This window comes from Oncorhynchus mykiss, chromosome 15 (genome assembly GCF_013265735.2).
Source record: "Oncorhynchus mykiss isolate Arlee chromosome 15, USDA_OmykA_1.1, whole genome shotgun sequence".
NCBI classification, from domain to species: domain Eukaryota; kingdom Metazoa; phylum Chordata; class Actinopteri; order Salmoniformes; family Salmonidae; genus Oncorhynchus; species Oncorhynchus mykiss.
The window spans coordinates 80,872,704-80,895,133 of record NC_048579.1 but is presented as its reverse complement, the minus strand read 5'-3'; the positions used below and the strand labels follow the sequence as shown (position 1 = coordinate 80,895,133).

The 22,430-nt window shown below is 48.8% G+C and overlaps 1 protein-coding gene across 1 annotated transcript in view; it reads right to left on the bottom strand.

Moving 5' to 3' along the window:
* LOC118936541 (low-density lipoprotein receptor-related protein 6-like) overlaps nt 1–21,989 on the bottom strand; it is an 80,953-nt gene extending 58,964 nt beyond the window's left edge. The window contains exons 1-2 of the mRNA XM_036945514.1: nt 21,700–21,989; nt 15,725–16,133 (exon numbers count right to left, since the gene is read on the bottom strand). Coding sequence (XP_036801409.1) covers nt 15,725–16,133; nt 21,700–21,754 — 464 coding nt within the window. The 5' untranslated portion in view covers nt 21,755–21,989. The remainder of the gene's footprint in view (nt 1–15,724; nt 16,134–21,699) is intronic.
* Nucleotides 21,990–22,430: the final 441 nt, after the last annotated feature.

Here is a 22,430-nt window from a genome sequence, read left to right as displayed (position 1 = left end):
CAGTAGTGATTTATAAACAGCTACTACAGCATGTATTAAAGTTGTTCAGGTGTTTTGTCTCATAACTGGTAACGCACAAAGAAACAGGAATCCTAACGTTATAGTGACCAGGCTGCTCAACCAACCCCAGCAGGACAACCAACCCCAGTAGGACAACCAACCCCGGCAGAACCCCAGGCTGCTCAACCAACCCCAGCAGAACCCCAGGCTGCTCAACCAACCCCAGCAGGACCCCAGGCTGCTCAACCAACCCCTGCAGAACCACAGGCTGCTCAACCAACCCCAGCCTGCTCAACCAACCCCAGCCTGCTCAACCAACCCCAGCCTGCTCAACCAACCCCAGCAGGACCACAGGCAGCTCAACCAACCCCAGCCTGCTCAACCAACCCCAGCCTGCTCAACCAACCCCAGCAGGACTACAGGCAGCTCAACCAACCCCAGTAGGACCACAGGCAGAACAACCAACCCCAGTATGACCCCAGGCTGCTCAACCAACCCCAGGCAGGACAACCAACCCCAGTAGGACCACAGGCAGAACAACCAACCCCAGTAGGACCCCAGGCAGAACAACCAACCCCAGGAGGACCGTAGGCAGCTCAACCAACCCCAGCTGGACCCCGGGCAGCTCAACCGACCCCAGCAGGACAACCAACCCCAGCAGGACCTCAGGCAGCTCAACCAACCCCAGCAGAACCCCAGGCAGAACAACCAACCCCAGTAGGACCCCAGGCTGAACAACCAACCCCAGTAGGACCCCAGGCTGAACAACCAACCCCAGTAGGACCCCAGGCTGAACAACCAACCCCAGCAGAACCCCAGGCAGAACAACCAACCCCAGCAGGACCTCAGGCAGAACAACCAACCCCAGGCAGAACAACCAACCCCAGCAGGACCCCAGGCAGAACAACCAACCCCAGCAGGACCCCAGGCAGAACAACCAACCCCAGGCAGAACAACCAACCCCAGGCAGAACAACCAACCCCAGGCAGAACAACCAACCCCAGCAGGACCCCAGGCTGAACAACCAACCCCAGTAGGACCCCAGGCTGAACAACCAACCCCCGTAGGACCCCACCAGGCAGAACAACCAACCCCAGTAGGACCCCACCAGGCAGAACAACCAACCCCAGCAGGACCTCAGGCAGAACCAACCAACCCCAGGCAGCTCAACCAACCCCAGCAGGACCCCAGGCAGAACAACCAACCCCAGTAGGACCCCAGGCAGCTCAACCAACCCCAGCAGGACCTCAGGCAGAACAGAGGACCTCTCTGTGCAGAATAACTCCTCTAGAGGGAGGACTCAGGGTCCCACCAGAACAACTGGAAGTCTCCATAGGTTCACTCCTCTTATGTGGACAGACGGGTCCTTTCATGGATTTATATCCAATAACGTCTATCTGTGTCGGCCTAGAATTATCCAGACCGACACTGTACTGAAGTGGCTGTCTGAGGCATCCATCTAAAAAACACAGACATGTCACGTCTCAAGTGGCCTATACATAGACTACACACGGATTCTACTGTTGCCAGGTAACCAATGAGCACCAACAACACAGGACGACAGAAGCAAGTCAAACATGGTCACAGAAACATCAATGTCAGTTTGGAAATGCTCAACGTGCAAAACCTCTAGACAGGATGCGTTTAGACTACAAACCAACCGGAGAACATTGGAAATGCTCAACGTGCAAAACATCTAGACAGAATGTGTTTAGACTACAAACCAACCGGAGAACATTGACAAATGGGTGTTGAGCGTTGGTACATTCAACAGTTAATTCCACCCTCTGACACAGTCAGACCAGAGTGCTCAGATCGCCAGAGCAAATTTACGAAAGCACACAAACGACTAAACTAAGCTATGAATGATGGGAATAACCAAGTCTATCTACGTTGGGTAGTTAGGTGGCAAAAGTAAATATACTGGCAAGTTGGATGTATTGGTAACGAACTAACGTTATAGTAGGTAACTAACATACCGCTCTAACGATATGCCATGTGGATCTTTTAATTATTTTTTTACCTTTATGTAACTAGGCAAGTCAGTTAAGAACTAATTCTTATTTTCAATGACGGCCTAGAAACAGTGGGTTAACTGCCTGTTCAGGGGCTCTCATGCCGTCCCTGGAGGAGGTGCGTCACCTGAGTGGGTTGAGTCACTGATGTGGTCATCCTGTCTGGGTTGGCGCCCCCCCCCCCCCCTTAAGTTGTGCCGTGGCGGAGGTCTTTGTGGGCTATACTCAGCCTTGTCTCAGGATGGTAAGTTGGTGGTTGAAGATATCCCTCTAGTGGTGTGGGGGCTGTGCTTTGGCAAAGTGGGTGGGGTTATATCCTTCCTGTTTGGCCCTGTCCGGGGGTGTCCTCGGAGTGGGCCACAGTGTCTCCTGACCCCTCCTGTCTCAGCCTCCAGTATTTATGCTGCAGTAGTTTATGTGTCGGGGGGCTAGGGTCAGTTTGTTATATCTGGAGTACTTCTCCTGTCCTATTCGGTGTCCTGTGTGAATCTAAGTGTGCGTTCTCTAATTCTCTCCTTCTCTCTTTCTCTCTCTCGGAGGACCTGAGCCCTAGGACCATGCCCCAGGACTACCTGACATGATGACTCCTTGCTGTCCCCAGTCCACCTGGCTGTGCTGCTGCTCCAGTTTCAACTGTTCTGCCTTATTATTATTCGACCATGCTGATCATTTATGAACATTTGAACATCTTGGCCATGTTCTGTTATAATCTCCACCCGGCACAGCCAGAAGAGGACTGGCCATCCCACATATGCTCTCTCTAATTCTCTCTTTCTTTCTCTCTCTCGGAGGACCTGAGCCCTAGGACCATGCCCCAGGAATACCTGACATGATGACTCCTTGCTGTCCCCAGTCCACCTGACTGTGCTGCTGCTCCAGTTTCAACTATTCTGCCTTATTATTATTCGACCATGCTGGTCATTTATGAACATTTGAACATCTTGACCATGTTTTGTTATAATCTCCACCCGGCACAGCCAGAAGAGGACTGGCCACCCCACATAGCCTGGTTCCTCTCTAGGTTTCTTCTTAGGTTTTGGCCTTTCTAGGGAGTTTTTCCTAGCCACCGTGCTTCTTCACCTGCATTGCTTGCTGTTTGGGGTTTTAGGCTGGGTTTCTGTACAGCACTTTGAGATATCAGCTGATGTACGAAGGGCTATATAAAATAAATTTGATTGATTGATTGATTGAGAACGACAGATTTGTACCTTGTCAGCTCGGGGGTTTGAACTCACAACCTTCCGGTTACTCGTCCAACGCTCTAACCACTAGGCTACGCTGCCATCTTAAGGACATCGTAGCTAACAAATTGTCAGCCAACATAACGTGCAACGCAACTTATTTGAAAAGGCATTACTTTATTACATTGCTCAACATTTATCACGATTAGTTAAAACAAAATCCTTCAATCGGACTGCGGCAGCATATTTATCCTCCATTGTCTTCCAATCTGAAAACGTTGTGAAGCCACGCCTGTTTTCTGAAGAATTGCATCATGGGCCCAAACAGCACAGAAAGAGTGTCCACTGCTTGTGTACTTTGTATTTCGGAGGGTGTAGTACGACATCCTGGAACGTTTGGTTTACCAACTATATCCATACGACAACCAATAACAAAACCATATACTCAATTTACCTCACAATTAGTACTGTTAGTACGAGTATTGAACACAGCTCAGGTCTAGGTAGAGTTAGTATGAGTATTGAACACAGCTCAGGTCTGAGTATTGAACACAGCTCAGGTCTAGGTAGAGTTAATATGAGTATTGAACACAGCTTAGGTCTGTGTATTGAACACAGCTCAGGTCTAGGTACAGTTCGTATGAGTATTGAACACAGCTCAGGTCTAGGTACGGTTACTATGAGTATTGAACACAGCTCAGGTCTGAGAATTGAACACAGCTCAGGTCTAGGTACGGTTACTATGAGTATTGAACACAGCTCAGGTCTGAGAATTGAACACAGCTCAGGTCTGAGAATTGAACACAGCTCAGGTCTGAGTATTGAACACAGCTCAGGTCTGAGTATTGAACACAGCTCAGGTCTGAGTATTGAACACAGCTCAGGTCTGAGTATTGAACACAACTCAGGTCTGGGTACAGTTAGTATGAGTATTGAACACAGCTCAGGTCTGAGTATTGAACACAACTCAGGTCTGGGTACAGTTAGTATGAGTATTGAACACAGCTCAGGTCTGAGAATTGAACACAGCTCAGGACTGAGAATTGAACACAGCTCAGGTCTAGGTATAGTTAGTATGAGTATTGAACACAGCTCAGGTCTAGGTACTCCAGACTATTTCCATAACTACAAAACAGTTGTTACTGACTGTGTGCAAATATGAGTTGTGAATAAATCTGTGTTGATTCTAAAGTCCTGGGGGGTTAATATAGGCGTAGTGTGTAGCCGTAGCAGGCCCTGGCAGCGAGGCCAGGCAGCGAGGCCAGGCTGAATCTGTAGCTCCAGGGCCAGGCAGTGAGGCCAGGCTGAATCTGTAGCTCCAGGGCCAGGCAGCGAGGCCAGGCCGAATCTGTAGCTCCAGGCAGCGAGGCCAGGCTGAATCTGTAGCTCCAGGCAGCGAGGCCAGGCTGAATCTGTAGCTCCAGGCAGCGAGGCCAGGCTGAATCTGTAGCTCCAGGGCCAGGCAGCGAGGCCAGGCTGAATCTGTAGCTCCAGGGCCAGGCAGCGAGGCCAGGCTGAATCTGTAGCTCCAGGGCCAGGCAGCGAGGCCAGGCCGAATCTGTAGCTCCAGGGCCAGGCAGCGAGGCCAGGCCGAATCTGTAGCTCCAGGGCCAGGCAGCGAGGCCAGGCCGAATCTGTAGCTCCAGGCAGCGAGGCCAGGCCGAATCTGTAGCTCCAGGCAGCGACGCCAGGCTGAATCTGTAGCCACACTCCTTCCACAGAGTGGATCAAACAGGCGGCACACATGTGAGCCAGACACCCACCAAGACCCATTAACACACACTATAACAACAAGCGCCTGTTGGAATCCAGCTCAGTCGCTCAGTCTCTTACCCCCCTCATTTTTTACAGGGAAGACGCAGAGCCGAGCCGACACACACAGGGCCAGACCCCCCCCCCCCCCCAACACACTGCATGCCAACATGGCTTGGCTGTTACCCTGTGTAAATAGCTGCCAGTAACTTAGAAGATAAAGGACTCCAATACCTCCCTCTGGCAGGCCATGGAGAGAGGAAAGCCGCAAAGAGAGGTGGGGGGGGGGGGGGGGGGCAGAGAGAGGAGGAGGAGGGGGGGTCATTACGTGTAGTCTGGCCCAGGAGTGTGAAGGTGAACGGAAAGGCTCTGGAGCAACGAACCGCCCTTGCTGTCTCGCCTGGCCGGTTCCCCTCTCCACTGGGATTCTCTGCCTCTAACCCTAATACAGGGGCTGAGTCACTGGCTTTTACTAGGGCTCTTTCAAACCGTCCCTAGGAGGGGTGCGTCACTTGAGGTGGTTGAGTCACTGATGTGATCTTCCTGTCTGAGTTGGCGCCCCCCCTTGGGTTGTGCCGTGGCGGAGATCTTTGTGGGCTATACTCGGCCTTGTCTCAGGATGGTAAGTTGGTGGTTGAAGATATCCCTCTAGTGGTGTGGGGGCTGTGCTTTGTCAAAGTGGGTGGGGTTATATCCTTCCTGTTTGGCCCTGTCCGGGGGTATCATCGGATGGGGCCCACAGTGTCTCCTGACTCCTCCTGTCTCAGCCTCCAGTATTTATGCTGCAGTAGTTTGTGTCGGGGGCTAGGGTCAGTTTGTTATATCTGGAGTACTTCTCCTGTCCTATTCGGTGTCCTGTGTGAATTTAAGTGTGCTCTCTCTAATTCTCTCTCTTTCTCGGAGGACCTGAGCCCTAGGACCATGCCTCAGGACTACCTGACATGATGACTCCTTGCTGTCCCCAGTCCACCTGGCCGTGCTGCTGCTCCAGTTTCAACTGTTCTGCCTTATTATTATTTGACCATGCTGGTCATTTATGAACATTTGAACATCTTGGCCATGTTCTGTTATAATCTCCACCCGGCACAGCCAGAAGAGGACTGGCCACCCCACATAGCCTGGTTCCTCTCTAGGTTTCTTCCTAGGTTTTGGCCTTTCTAGGGAGTTTTTCCTAGCCACCGTGCTTCTACACCTGCATTGCTTGCTGTTTGGGGTTTTAGGCTGGGTTTCTGTACAGCACTTTGAGATATCAGCTGATGTACGAAGGGCTATATAAATAAATTTGATTTGATTTGACTAGGGGCCATTACCCTCAGCTAACGGACGACTAGGGGCCATTACCCTCAGCTATAGGGTGACTAGGGGGGGGGGGGGGGGGGGGTGATGGGCTACACGTGTTACCTGAGGAGAGAGTAGGCTTCAGCTGAGAGGGGGTGAGGGGTGTATGGGAGCTCAGGCCAGCCCACCTGTATGGTCCAGCATCCACAGTATCAGATTCCTCTTGAAGCCTTTGTCTGGCTTCACTCTCGGGTTACCCATAGGTTCACCTGGTCAGCCCAGCACAGTAACACTAGTCCCCTCCAGTCTCCACAGCCTCGCCGTGACCCTCCTGGGAGAATCAAACTGCCCTCAGTCACATCCTGAGGGCTTCCAAAGAGACCTAAGCCCAGTAACTAGCCTAAACTAATAGTTCCCATTCATTAGACTACTGCTGCCACCCCCACCTATTTAGGTGAGACTGGATCCCAGACACCCCCCCCCCCCCCCCCCACACACACACACTTGTTTAGGTGGGACTTTGGGCCATGACAGTCATAGCCGCCCTCCCACCCCATGTAAAATATTAAATTAATAAGGTTACGTTTTTTGGGGGGCGGGGCTATGACAGTATATTATAAAATCAGTCTGCCAGTCCTTTTGACAGTCCATTTACTACAAATCAGTCTGCCAGTCCTTTTGACAGTCTATTTACTACAAATCAGTCTGCCAGTCTTTTTCAGTCTATTTACTACAAATCAGTCTGCCAGTCCTTTTGACAGTCTATATACTACAAATCAGTCTGCCAGTCCTTTTGACGGTCTATTTACTACAAATCAGTCTGCCAGTCCTTTTGACAGTCTATTTACGACAAATCAGTCTGCCAGTCCTTTTGACATTCTATTTACTACAAATCAGTCTGCCAGTCCTTTTGACAGTCTATTTACTACAAATCAGTCTGCCAGTCCTTTTGACAGTCTATTTACTACAAATCAGTCTGCCAGTCCTTTTGACAGTCTATTTACTACAAATCAGTCTGCCAGTCCTTTTGACAGTCTATATACTACAAATCAGTCTGCCAGTCTTTTTGCCAGTCTATTTACTACCAATCAGTCTGCCAGTCTTTTTGCCAGTCTATTTACTACCAATCAGTCTGCCAGTCTTTTTGCCAGTCTATTTACTACCAATCAGTCTGCCAGTCCTTTTGACAGTCTATTTACGACCAATCAGTCTGCCAGTCCTTCTGACAGTATTTCAATGTGAAGGAGGTTTGAAGTGACTGAAATGCAAAGGTATTGGGAAGAAGACTCAGGCTCTCATGTTGTCTGATCTTGTGGGTAGAAAACAAGGACATCAGTGATGTTGTTTCCCCCAGTCTGATTTACTGCCTGGTCTTATCCACTGTTCTAATGAGTCCTGTGTGGCCTTGTAGAGTCTTATCTTTCAGTGGCGGGGTCAGAATATTTTGTAGCTTAAAAACAGATCAAAAGATGGAGCCACACTTGTTGGAAGAAAACAGAAACCAACTGTTTAATAAAACCCTTTAGTTGGGGAAACCCTGGCGTAAAGCAAGGCCAACATCACCGCCCCAAACACAGCCCGGACACCGCCCCAAACACAGCCCGGACACCGCCCCAAACACAGCCCGGACACCGCCCCAAACACAGCCCGGACAACGCCCCAAACACAGCCCGGACAACGCCCCAAACACAGCCCGGACAACGCCCCAAACACAGCCCGGACAACGCCCCAAACACAGCCCGGACAACGCCCCAAACACAGCCCGGACAACGCCCCAAACACAGCCCGGACAACGCCCCAAACACAGCCCGGACAACGCCCCAAACACAGCCCGGACACCGCCCCAAACACAGCCCGGACACCGCCCCAAACACAGCCCGGACACCGCCCCAAATACAGCCCGGACACCGCCCCAAACACAGCCCGGACACCGCCCCAAACACAGCCCGGACACCGCCCCAAACACAGCCCGGACACCGCCCCAAACACAGCCTGGACACCGCCCTAAATACTGCCTGGACAACACAGGATGGTCCAGATCCTACCAATATAACACCCTAAATACAGCCTAGACAACACAGGATGGTCCAGATCCTACCAATATAACACCCTAAACACAGGATGGTCCAGATCCTACCAATATAACACCCTAAATACAGGATGGTCCAGATCCTACCAATATAACACCCTAAACACAGGATGGTCCAGATCCTACCAATATAACACCCTAAATACTGCCTGGACAACACAGGATGGTCCAGATCCTACCAATATAACACCCTAAATACAGCCTAGACAACACAGGATGGTCCAGATCCTACCAATATAACACCCTAAACACAGGATGGTCCAGATCCTACCAATATAACACCCTAAATACAGGATTGTCCAGATCCTACCAATATAACACCCTCAATACAGGATGGTCCAGATCCTACCAATATAACACCCTAAATACAGGATGGCCCATATCCTACCAATATAACACCCTAAATACAGCCTAGACAACACAGGATGATCCAGATCCTACCAATATAACACCCTAAATACAGGATGGTCCAGATCCTACCAATATAACACCCTAAATACAGCCTGGACAACACAGGATGGTCCAGATCCTACCAATATAACACCCTAAATACAGCCTGGACAACACAGGATGGTCCAGATCCTACCAATATAACACCCTAAATACAGGATGGTCCAGATCCTACCAATATAACACCCTAAATACAGCCTGGACAACACAGGATGATCCAGATCCTACCAATATAACACCCTAAATACAGCCTGGACAATACAGGATGGTCCAGATCCTACCAATATAACACCCTAAATACAGGATGGTCCAGATCCTACCAATATAACACCCTAAATACAGGATGGTCCAGATCCTACCAATATAACACCCTAAATACAGCCTGGACAATACAGGATGGTCCAGATCCTACCAATATAACACCTTAAATACAGGATGGTCCAGATCCTACCAATATAACACCCTAAATACAGGATGGTCCAGATCCTACCAATATAACACCCTAAATACAGGATGGCCCAGATCCTACCAATATAACACCCTAAATACAGGATGGTCCAGATCCTACCAATATAACACCCTAAATACAGCCTGGACAACACAGGATGATCCAGATCCTACCAATATAACACCCTAAATACAGCCTGGACAATACAGGATGGTCCAGATCCTACCAATATAACACCCTAAATACAGGATGGTCCAGATCCTACCAATATAACACCCTAAATACAGCCTGGACAATACAGGATGGTCCAGATCCTACCAATATAACACCCTAAATACAGGATGGTCCAGATCCTACCAATATAACACCCTAAATACAGGATGGTCCAGATCCTACCAATATAACACCCTAAATACAGGATGGCCCAGATCCTACCAATATAACACCCTAAATACAGGATGGCCCATATCCTACCAATATAACACCGTACTCTGGAAGAATTGGCCCGCCAAGCGCATTGATGTAGTTGAAGTCGGAAGTTTACATACATTTAAACTCAGTTTCAGAATTCCTGACATTTAAATCTTAGCAAAAAATCCCCGTCTTTGGTAAGTTAGCATCACCACTTTTATTTTAAGAATGTGAAATGTCATAATAATAGTAGAGAGAAGGAGTTATTTCAGCTTTTATTTCTTTCATCACATTCCCAGTGGGTCAGAAGTTTACATATACTAATTGAGTGTTTAGTAGCATTGCCTTTAAATTGTTTAACTTGGGTCAAACGTTTTGTGTAGCCTTCCACAATTAAGTTGGGTGAATTTTGGCCCCATTCCTCCTGACAGAGCTGGTGTAACTGAGTCAGGTTTGTAGGCCTCTTTGCTTGCATACGCTTTTTCAGATCTGCCCACAAATTTTCTATGGGATTGAGGTCAGGGCTTTGTGATGGCCACTCCAATACCTTGACTTTGTTGTCCTTAAGCCATTTTTCCACAACTTTGAACTATGCTTGGGGTCATTGTCCATTTGGAAGACCCATTTAAGACCAAGCTTTAACTTCCTGACTGACGTCTTGAGATGTTGCTTCAATATATACACATAATTTTCTTGCCTCACGATGACATCTATTTTGTGAAGTGCATCAGTCCCTCCTGCAGCAAAGCACCCCCACAACATGATGCTGCCACTCCCATGCTTCACAGTTGGGATGGTGTTCTTCGGCTTGCAAGCCTCCCTTTTTCCTCCAAAGCATAACGATGGTCATTATGGCCAAACAGTTCTATTCTTGTTTCATCAGACCAGAGGACATTTCTCCAAAAAGTACGATCTGTGTCCCCATGTGCAGTTGCAAGCCGTAGTCTGGCTTTTTAATGGCTGTTTTGGAGCAGTGGCTTCTTCCTTGCGGAGCGGCTTTTCAGGTAATGTCGATATAGGACTCCTTTTACTGTGGATATAGATATTTTTGTACCTGTTTCCTCCAGCATGTTCACAAGGTCCTTTGCTGTTGTTCTGGGATTGATTTGCACATTTCGCACCAAAGTACGTTCATCTCTAGGAGACAGAATGCGTTCCTGAGCGGTATGACGGCTGCGTGGTCCCATGGTGTTTATACTTGCATACTATTGTCTGTACAGATGAACGTGGTATCTTCAGGCGTTTGGAAATTGCTCCCAAGGATGAACCAGACTTGTGGAGGTCTACAATTTTTTAGGCTGATTTCTTTTGATTTTCCCATGATGTCAAGCAAAGAGGCACTGGGTTTGAAGGTAGGCCTTGAAATACATTACACAGGTACACCTCCAATTGACTCAAATGATGTCAATTAGCCTATCAGAAGCTTCTAAAGCCATGACATCATTTTCTGGAATTTTCCAAGCTGTTTAAAGGCACAGTCAACAAAGTGAATGTAAACTTCTGACCCACTGGAATTGTGATGTAGTGAATTATAAGTGAAATGATCTGTCCGTAAACTATTTTTGGAAAAATGACTTGCGTCATGCAAAGTAGATGTCCTAACCAACTTGCCAAAACTGTAGTTTGTTAACAAGAAATGTGTGGAGTGGTTGAAAAACAAGTTTTAATAACTCCAACCTCAGTGTATGTAAACTTCCGACTTCAACTGCAGCTCATGTCAGCTGAACAAAGACAATTTGAGTTTGAGATTTGGCAAGCAGCCAGTTCAAAATGGAAACTATGTGACACACCTAACTGTATGTGACAGAGATGGTGTATGTCCCAGCTGGCTAGCCTAACTACTGAAGGAGACAAACCTATTATATCCACTCACCAGAGAGCACAGACTGGTGAAACGTCAACAACGTGTCAACTGACCAGTACAGAGTAAACAAACAGTGTCCACTGACCAGTACAGAGTAAACAAACAGTGTCAACAGCCGTGTCCACTGACCAGTACAGAGTAAACAAACAGAGTAAACAAACAGTGTCAACAACGTGTCAACTGACCAGTACAGAGTAAACCAACAGTGTCAACAGCCGTGTCCACTGACCAGTACAGAGTAAACAAACAGAGTAAACAAACAGTGTCAACAACGTGTCAACTGACCAGTACAGAGTAAACAAACAGTGCCCACTGACCAGTACAGAGTAAACAAACAGTGTCCACTGACCAGTACAGAGTAAACAAACAGTGTCCACTGACCAGTACAGAGTAAACAAACAGTGTCCACTGACCAGTACAGAGTAAACAAACAGTGTCCACTGACCAGTACAGAGTAAACAAACAGTGTCCACTGACCAGTACAGAGTAAACAAACAGTGTCCACTGACCAGTACAGAGTAAACAAACAGTGTCCACTGACCAGTACAGAGTAAACAAACAGTGTCCACTGACCAGTACAGAGTAAACAAACAGTGTCCACTGACCAGTACAGAGTACAGAGTAAACAAACAGTGTCCACTGACCAGTACAGAGTAAACAAACAGTGTCCACTGACCAGTACAGAGTAAACAAACAGTGTCAACAGCCGTGTCCATTGACCAGTACAGAGTAAACAAAGTGTCAACAGCCCTCACATCACCATTAACACAGCATCTAGCTGTGGGTCCTGGTCGTTCTACTGTCTCAGCCCTCACGTCACCATTAACACAGCATCTAGCTGTGGGTCCTGGTCGTTCTACCGTATCAGACCTCACGTCACCATTAACACAGCATCTAGCTGTGGGTCCTGGTCGTTCTACTGTATCAGACCTCACGTCACCATTAACACAGCATCTAGCTGTGAGTCCTGGTCGTTCTACTGTATCAGCCCTCACATCACCATTAACACAGCATCTAGCTGTGGGTCCTGGTCGTTCTACTGTATCAGCCCTCACATCACCATTAACACAGCATCTAGCTGTGGGTCCTGGTCGTTCTACTGTATCAGCCCCCACGTCACCATTAACACTGCATCTAGATGTGGGTCCTGGTAGAGGTTGTTCTACTGTATCAGCCCTCACGTCACCATTAACACAGCATCTAGCTGTGGGTCCTGGTCGTTCTACTGTATCAGCCCCCACGTCACCATTAACACAGCATCTAGCTGTGGGTCCTGGTCGTTCTACTGTCTCAGCCCTCACGTCACCATTAACACAGCATCTAGCTGTGGGTCCTGGTCGTTCTACCGTATCAGACCTCACGTCACCATTAACACAGCATCTAGCTGTGGGTCCTGGTCGTTCTACTGTATCAGCCCTCACGTCACCATTAACACAGCATCTAGCTGTGGGTCCTGGTCGTTCTACTGTATCAGCCCTCACATCACCATTAACACTGCATCTAGATGTGGGTCCTGGTAGAGGTTGTTCTACTGTATCAGCCCTCACGTCACCATTAACACAGCATCTAGCTGTGGGTCCTGGTCGTTCTACTGTATCAGCCCCCACGTCACCATTAACACAGCATCTAGCTGTGGGTCCTGGTCGTTCTACTGTCTCAGCCCTCACGTCACCATTAACACAGCATCTAGCTGTGGGTCCTGGTCGTTCTACTGTCTCAGCCCTCACGTCACCATTAACACAGCATCTAGCTGTGGGTCCTGGTCGTTCTACTGTCTCAGCCCTCGCGTCACCATTAACACAGCATCTAGCTGTGGGTCCTGGTCGTTCTACTGTATCAGCCCCCACGTTACCATTAACACTGCATCTAGATGTGGGTCCTGGTAGAGGTTGTTCTACTGTATCAGCCCTCACGTCACCATTAACACAGCATCTAGCTGTGGGTCCTGGTCGTTCTACTGTATCAGCCCCCACGTCACCATTAACACAGCATCTAGCTGTGGGTCCTGGTCGTTCTACTGTATCAGCCCCCACGTCACCATTAACACAGCATCTAGCTGTGGGTCCTGGTTGTTCTACCGTATCAGACCTCACGTCACCATTAACACAGCATCTAGCTGTGGGTCCTGGTAGAGGTTGTTCTACTGTATCAGCCCCCAAGTCACCATTAACACAGCATCTAGCTGTGGGTCCTGGTCGTTCTACTGTATCAGCCCCCACGTCACCATTAACACAGCATCTAGCTGTGGGTCCTGGTCGTTCTACTGTATCAGCCCTCACGTCACCATTAACACAGCATCTAGCTGTGGGTCCTGGTGGTTCTACTGTATCAGCCCCCACGTCACCATTAACACAGCATCTAGCTGTGGGTCCTGGTCGTTCTACTGTATCAGCCCCCAAGTCACCATTAACACAGAATCTAGCTGTGGGTCCTGGTCGTTCTACTGTATCAGCCCCCACGTCACCATTAACACAGCATCTAGCTGTGGGTCCTGGTAGAGGCAGTTCTACTGTATCAGTGGGGTCAGTAAAGAGGCATCACGGTTCTCCCCAAAGAATGTAAGAGTCTCTGAGTCCAAAGGGGGACACAGCACCACCTCGTAAAATAAAATCCTGCAGACAGACACACTCTCTCACACAGGTCCCTGAACCTCCAACCTGTACTGTCCCCTAACGTTCCAGTATTCTCCAACCTGTACTGTCCCCTAACGTTCTAGTATCCTCCAGCCTGTCCCCTAACATTCTAGTATCCTCCAGCCTGTCCCCTAACGTTCTAGTATCCTCCAGCCTGTACTGTCCCCTAACGTTCTAGTATTCTCCAACCTGTACTGTCCCCTAACATTCTGGTATCCTCCAGCCTGTCCCCTAACGTTCTAGTATCCTCCAGCCTGTACTGTCCCCTAACGTTCTAGTATCCTCCAGCCTGCACTGTCCCCTAACGTTCTAGTATCCTCCAGCCTGTATTGTCCCCTAACGTTCCAGTATCCTCCAGCCTGTACTGTCCCCTAACGTTCTAGTATCCTCCAGCCTGCACTGTCCCCTAACGTTCTAGTATCCTCCAGCCTGTACTGTCCCCTAACATTCTAGTATCCTCCAGCCTGTCCCCTAACGTTCTAGTATCCTCCAGCCTGTACTGTCCCCTAACGTTCTAGTATCCTCCAGCCTGTACTGTCCCCTAACGTTCTAGTATCCTCCAGCCTGCACTGTCCCCTAACGTTCTAGTATCCTCCAGCCTGCACTGTCCCCTAACGTTCTAGTATCCTCCAGCCTGTCCCCTAACGTTCTAGTATCCTCCAGCCTGTACTGTCCCCTAACGTTCTAGTATCCTCCAGCCTGTCCCCTAACGTTCTAGTATCCTCCAGCCTGTCCCCTAACGTTCTAGTATCCTCCAGCCTGTCCACTAACATTCTAGTATCCTCCAGCCTGTACTGTCCCCTAATGTTCTAGTATCCTCCAGCCTGTACTGTCCCCTAATGTTCCAGTATCCTCCAGCCTGTACTGTCCCCTAATGTTCTAGTATCCTCCAGCCTGTACTGTCCCCTAACGTTCTGGTATCCTCCAGCCTGTACTGTCCCCTAACGTTCTGGTATCCTCCAGCCTGTACTGTCCCCTAACGTTCTAGTATCCTCCAGCCTGTACTGTCCCCTAACGTTCTAGTATCCTCCAGCCTGTCCTGTCCCCTAACGTTCTAGTATCCTCCAGCCTGTCCCCTAACGTTCTAGTATCCTCCAGCCTGTCCCCTAACATTCTAGTATCCTCCAGCCTGTCCCCTAACGTTCTAGTATCCTCCAGCCTGTCCCCTAACATTCTAGTATCCTCCAGCCTGTCCCCTAACGTTCTAGTATCCTCCAGCCTGTCCCCTAACGTTCTAGTATCCTCCAGCCTGTCCCCTAACGTTCTAGTATCCTCCAGCCTGTTCCCTAACATTCTAGTATCCTCCAGCCTGTTCCCTAACATTCTAGTATCCTCCAGCCTGTTCCCTAACATTCTAGTATCCTCCAGCCTGTTCCCTAACATTCTAGTATCCTCCAGCCTGTTCCCTAACATTCTAGTATCCTCCAGCCTGTCCCCTAACGTTCTAGTATCCTCCAGCCTGTCCCCTAACGTTCTAGTATCCTCCAGATGGACGGATACGAGGGAGAAGCTCTTGGTTTTAGGAACCTTGGTCCCCCCATTCAAAGCCAGGTCCAGGTAGTTCTACTGAGCACTACTTTACTACAGGTTGTCAGGTACTCACCCTCTTCCCGGGTCCAGAGAGATGGCTCGGGGCTGGTCCAGGTCCTGCCAGAAGAGAACTCTCCGTAACGATCCATCCAGCTCGGCCACCTCTATCCGATTGGTCTCGGAGTCCGTCCAGTACAGCTTCCTGCCTAACCAGTCACAGGCCAGGCCGTCCGGGGACGCCAGCCCCGATACAACCACCGTCTGGGCGGCCGCCGCCGAGCCGGGCCCTGATTGGTTGAAGGTGGTGCGTTTGATTGCCTCCTCGCTGACGTCACTCCAGTAGACCAATCCCTGAGCGTATACGTAGTCCACAGCGGCGGCGTCCTCCAGACCGCCCACCACCACCGTGGCGTTGGCCCTGCCGTGAGCCGCATCCACCAGCCGCAGGTCCCGTCGGTTAGCATAGAGCAGGAGGGGTACACCTGGTGGGGGAGGGGGTAAGGTCAGACAGAGATACTATACAGTACGTAGAACAGGAGGGGTCCACCTGGTGGGGGAGGGGGTAGGGTCAGACAGAAATACTATACAGTCCTACAACACCCCTACAGTACTACAACACCCCTACAACACCCCTACAACAATACCCCTACAGTACCCCCCCCCCCCCCCCCCCCCCGGGGGCCAGACGGCCAAGTCAGCCGGGGGCCAGACGGCCAAGTCAGCCGGGGGCCAGACAGCCGGGGGCCAGACGGCCAAGTCAGCCGGGGGCCAGGAGAGTCAGATTCAACAACCACTGTCTGTTTCAACATCAACCAACCGAGGAGAAACGTTTAACTTCATGCTACAGGGACCCACGGGCGCTACAGGGACCCCCGGGCGCTACAGGGACCCCCGGCCGCTACAGGGACCCCCGGGCGCTACAGGGGACCCCCGGCCGCTACAGGGACCCACGGGCGCTACAGGGGACCCCCGGCCTCTACAGGGACCCCCGGCCGCTACAGGGACCCCCGGGCGCTACAGGGACCCCCGGCCGCTACAGGGACCCCCGGGCGCTACAGGGACCCCCGGCCTCTACAGGGGACCCCCGGCCGCTACAGGGGAACCCCGGCCGCTACAGGGACCCACGGGCGCTACAGGGGACCCCCGGCCGCTACAGGGACCCACGGGCTCTACAGGGACCCCCGGCCGCTACAGGGACCCCCGGCCGCTACAGGGACCCCCGGCCTCTACAGGGATATAACACTACAAACAGATTGAACAATTTGCTAGAGGCAGCTTGGACTTCAGACTGAAACGTCTCTGAACAAGCTCCAAACTTTAGTTATCCTCCATGTTGTCTTGAGACCAGTGCTTTTCTGATCCAAACACGCCAGTCCTCTCCGATCCAAAAACACCCGTGGTTTCTGATCCAAACACGCCAGTCCTCTCCGATCCAAAAACACCCGTGGTTTCTGATCCAAACACGCCAGTCCTCTCCGATCCAAAAACACCCGTGGTTTCTGATCCAAACACGCCGGTCCTCTCCGATCCAAAAACACCCGTGGTTTCTGATCCAAACACGCCAGTCCTCTCCGATCCAAAAACACCCGTGGTTTCTGATCCAAACACGCCAGTCCTCTCCGATCCAAAAACACCCGTGGTTTCTGATCCAAACACGCCAGTCCTCTCCGATCCAAAAACACCCGTGGTTTCTGATCCAAACACGCCAGTCCTCTCCGATCCAAACACACCCGTGGTTTCTGATCCAAACACGCCAGTCCTCTCCGATCCAAACACACCCGTGGTTTCTGATCCAAACACGCCAGTCCTCTCCGATCCAAAAACACCCGTGGTTTCTGATCCAAACACGCCAGTCCTCTCCGATCCAAACACACCCGTGGTTTCTGATCCAAACACGCCAGTCCTCTCCGATCCAAACACACCCGTGGTTTCTGATCCAAACACGCCAGTCCTCTCCGATCCAAACACACCCGTGGTTTCTGATCCAAACACGCCAGTCCTCTCCGATCCAAACACACCCGTGGTTTCTGATCCAAACACGCCAGTCCTCTCCGATCCAAACACACCCGTGGTTTCTGAGAACAGTTGAATGGAAGTTGAACCACTTTTCCTTTCATCCACGTCATCCAATATGGCTGCCAGATGGCGAGAGGGTCCAGCCTACTGTAGCCAGTATTACTGCTCAATACTACTCAGACGTGACTACCACTATCAAAATCACATCGGGAATAGGGGGTCTTTTGGGATGCATGCAGCCTATGGGCCCAAGGTAGTGGACTATTATAGGGAATAGGGGGTCATTTGGGATGCATCCTATGGGCCCGGGTCCAAGGTAGTGGACTATTATAGGGAATAGGGTCATTTGGGATGCAGCCTATGGGTCCAAGGTAGTGGACTATTATAGGGAATAGGGGGTAATTTGGGATTCAGCCTATGGGTCCAAGGTAGTGGACTATTATAGGGAATAGGGGGCCATTTGGGAACCACTGAATTCAATACCACCCAGACTAGACTGAAAACATTCTCATCACATAGTGTCTGAAGACTAGTTTCAGAGTACACAGTGATAAACCCATTTCCCAATGATAGTCTAGTTATGCCAACTGAATAGGAAGTGCACTAACGTCACTGAACGGCAGTAGCAAACTGAATAGGAAGTGCACTAACGTCACTGAACGGCAGTAGCAAACTGAATAGGAAGTGCACTAATGTCACTGAACGGCAGTAGCAAACTGAATAGGAAGTGCACTAACGTCACTGAACGGCAGTAGCAAACTGAATAGGAAGTGCACTAACGTCACTGAACGGCAGTAGCAAACTGAATAGGAAGTGCACTAACGTCACTGAACGGCAGTAGCAAACTGAATAGGAAGTGCACTAACGTCACTGAACGGCAGTAGCAAACTGAATAGGAAGTGCACTAACGTCACTGAACGGCAGTAGCAAACTGAATAGGAAGTGCACTAACGTCACTGAACGGCAGGTGCAAACTGAATAGGAAGTGCACTAACGTCACTGAACGGCAGTAGCAAACTGAATCGTCTTCACTCCGGTGTGGTAGTTAGACCCGATCTGATTCTACCAAAGCCTTGAATAAACTAACGTCTACATTTCCATCTCGTAGGTGATTTTAAACCTTTTAAATCAAAAAGCAGGGAAAGCCAAAGATATGATGGGTGTGACTGCTGGGAGAGATACTTCCCCTCCATAGTTCAACACAGTGACCTCACCTGCCTTACCTTACTAGAAAGAGACCTTAGGTTTATGTGAGAATGAGACGCAGTCCAGATTGAATGAGGTGTACGTGAGAATGAAACCTAGTCCAGATTGAATGAGGTGTACGTGAGAATGAAACCTAGTCCAGATTAAATGAGGTGTATGTGAGAATGAAACCTAGTCCAGATTGAATGAGGTGTATGTGAGAATGAAACCTAGTCCAGATTTAATTAGGTGTATGTGAGAATGAAACCTAGTCCAGATTAAATGAGGTGTATGTGAGAATGAAACCTAGTCCAGATTAAATGAGGTGTATGTGAGAATGAAACCTAGTCCAGATTTAATTAGGTGTATGTGAGAATGAAACCAAGTCCAGATTGAATGAGGTGTATGTGAGAATGAAACCTAGTCCAGATTTAATTAGGTGTATGTGAGAATGAAACCTAGTCCAGATTGAATGAGGTGTACGTGAGAATGAAACCTAGTCCAGATTGAATGAGGTGTATGTGAGAATGAAACCTAGTCCAGATTGAATGAGGTGTATGTGAGAATGAAACCTAGTCCAGATTGAATGAGGTGTATGTGAGAATGAAACCTAGTCCAGATTGAATGAGGTGTATGTGAGAATGAAACCTAGTCCAGATTTAATGAGGTGTATGTGAGAATGAAACCTAGTCCAGATTTAATTAGGTGTATGTGAGAATGAAACCAAGTCCAGATTGAATGAGGTGTATGTGAGAATGAAACCTAGTCCAGATTTAATGAGGTGTATGTGAGAATGAAACCTAGTCCAGATTTAATTAGGTGTATGTGAGAATGAAACCTAGTCCAGATTGAATGAGGTGTATGTGAGAATGAAACCTAGTCCAGATTGAATGAGGTGTATGTGAGAATGAAACCTAGTCCAGATTGAATGAGGTTTATGTGAGAATGAAACCTAGTCCAGATTTAATTAGGTGTATGTGAGAATGAAACCTAGTCCAGATTAAATGAGGTGTATGTGAGAATGAAACCTAGTCCAGATTGAATGAGGTGTATGTGAGAATGAAACCTAGTCCAGATTTAATTAGGTGTATGTGAGAATGAAACCCAGTCCAGATTGAATGAGGTGTATGTGAGAATGAAACCTAGTCCAGATTGAATGAGGTTTATGTGAGAATGAAACCTAGTCCAGATTGAATGAGGTGTATGTGAGAATGAAACCTAGTCCAGATTGAATGAGGTGTATGTGAGAATGAAACCTAGTCCAGATTGAATGAGGTGTATGTGAGAATGAAACCTAGTCCAGATTGAATGAGGTGTATGTGAGAATGAAACCTAGTCCAGATTGAATGAGGTGTATGTGAGAATGAAACCTAGTCCAGATTGAATGAGGTGTATGTGAGAATGAAACCTAGTCCAGATTGAATGAGGTGTACGTGAGAATGAAACCTAGTCCAGATTAAACTGCCGTTGCAGATTGTGTGAACAAGGAATCCATGATTATTTGAACAGATGTTTACACAGCCACCAAGCAGTGGAAAACTAATATTTAAGGGCAAATAGGCCTTGACGTATTGGTGTATAGCAGGTTAGAGAACTACAATCCACATTAGCCTAATTACTCACAACACTCTGTAGAACGTTGTCCAAAAGACTATGAACGCCACGCCAAATGAACGTCCCCTGTTCTAACGTGGTCCAGGCAGCATCCAGTCTTATGTTATAACTAGTTAGCTACTTTTATATCATTCACTTGCAATTAGTTGTTAGTTACCATTTAACAAATGAACGTATGCAACAAATGAGTCTTGTCTGTGGAGGCACCTTTCAATGGGACATATGCAGTCGACATTATTGTTAGCCAGTGTAGCTAGCAGACTTTGCTAGGTATCAGGGTCTCTCTCTGGATGGCTAAGATAGTTCAACTAAATCACAACAGTAACTGTAGAAAATACCTGCCGTGGCTTAAACAGGTGTGGAAATACTACAAACAACTAATAAAAAATATATATATAATTAACTAAAATGTTACAAACCAACAAAACAGTGGGAAAAAGACTAGTTGGTTACAGGAGATATAGGTAGCAAGGAGCTGTGGGGAAAACACTGTGTTGTAGTTAGCTAGTTACAGGAGATACAGGTAACTGTGGGGAAAACCCTGTGTTGTAGTTAGCTAGTTACAGGAGATACAGGTAACTGTGGGGAAAACCCTGTGTTGTAGTTAGCTAGTTACAGGAGATACAGGTAACTGTGGGGAAAACCCTGTGTTGTAGTTAGCTAGTTACAGGAGATACAGGTAACTGTGGGGAAAACCCTGTGTTGTAGTTAGCTAGTTACAGGAGATACAGGTAGCTGTGGGGAAAACACTGTTGTAGTTAGCTAGTTACAGGAGATACAGGTAGCTGTGGGGAAAACACTGTGTTGTAGTTAGCTAGTTACAGGAGATACAGGTAGCTGTGGGGAAAACACTGTGTTGTAGTTAGCTAGTTACAGGAGATACGGGTAGCTGTGGGGAAAACACTGTTGTAGTTAACTAGTTACAGGAGATACAGGTAGCTGTGGGGAAAACACTGTTGTAGTTAGCTAGTTACAGGAGATATAGGTAACTGTGGGGAAAACCCTGTGTTGTAGTTAGCCATCCTGCTAACGTTAGCTAGTTACTCCTTGATGATGAGTAAATCACATCCCCTTCACTGGGCCCCACTAATGAGCAAACGAGGCCATTGTAAAGAAAGAGCCCCAAATCTGGACACTAGGATCCCCACCTCTGGAAACCATACACCCCCAACACCACACAAACTTTCCACGAAAGGAAAAATAAATAAAACAAGCAAAAAGATCAAAACTCACCTCTTATTAGCAAAGAAAAACTACACAACAACACAGTCCGTAGCACGGCGCCCATCTTTCTGCCTTGTTCTCACCCCGGCCGCTCCTGTTCAGCGCCTGGTCCGCATCGCTGTGTTTCTATTCCTCCGACGGAACTGTTATATTGGAACAATATTCGGGGTTCTGTTCCTGGCTACAATGTAACTGTGATTATTCTCAGTTCCATTCTACTACGTCGGGGGGGTTGTTTCTGGCTACAATGTAACTGTGATTCTCCTCAGCTCCATTCTACTACGTCGGAGGTTCCAGGCTCGGTGGCGCTGCGATTCATTCTCCTGCCTGAGCGCAACGTCTCCTTCCGCCCCGGGAGCAGAACATGCCAACCCTCCCCCTCATGTACCTTCTCTCCTTCCCCTCCGTCTCTTTCTCTGCTGCCTATTGTTGGACTTGATTACATGCAGCCTCTCTCGTCCAGCGGATTTCAACACATTCAAAATCGCTACGGTGGCTGATAAAATCACGCAACCGATAGGTCAAGACACTTGTTCCCGGTCGAAGACATTAAACCTGGTCTAATACAACAATTGTTTGAGTGTGAAAGATACACATTCCGAAGGGACTATTTTCTGCCGGAGCACTGGGTGCTTCGGTTTAGAATAACATACCCCTATGACCCTGCCTCGGCTGCTGGCCGGATCTCCTTTCACTCCTCAGAACAGAGGAAGGAGAAGAGAGGGGGGAATGGTATTATC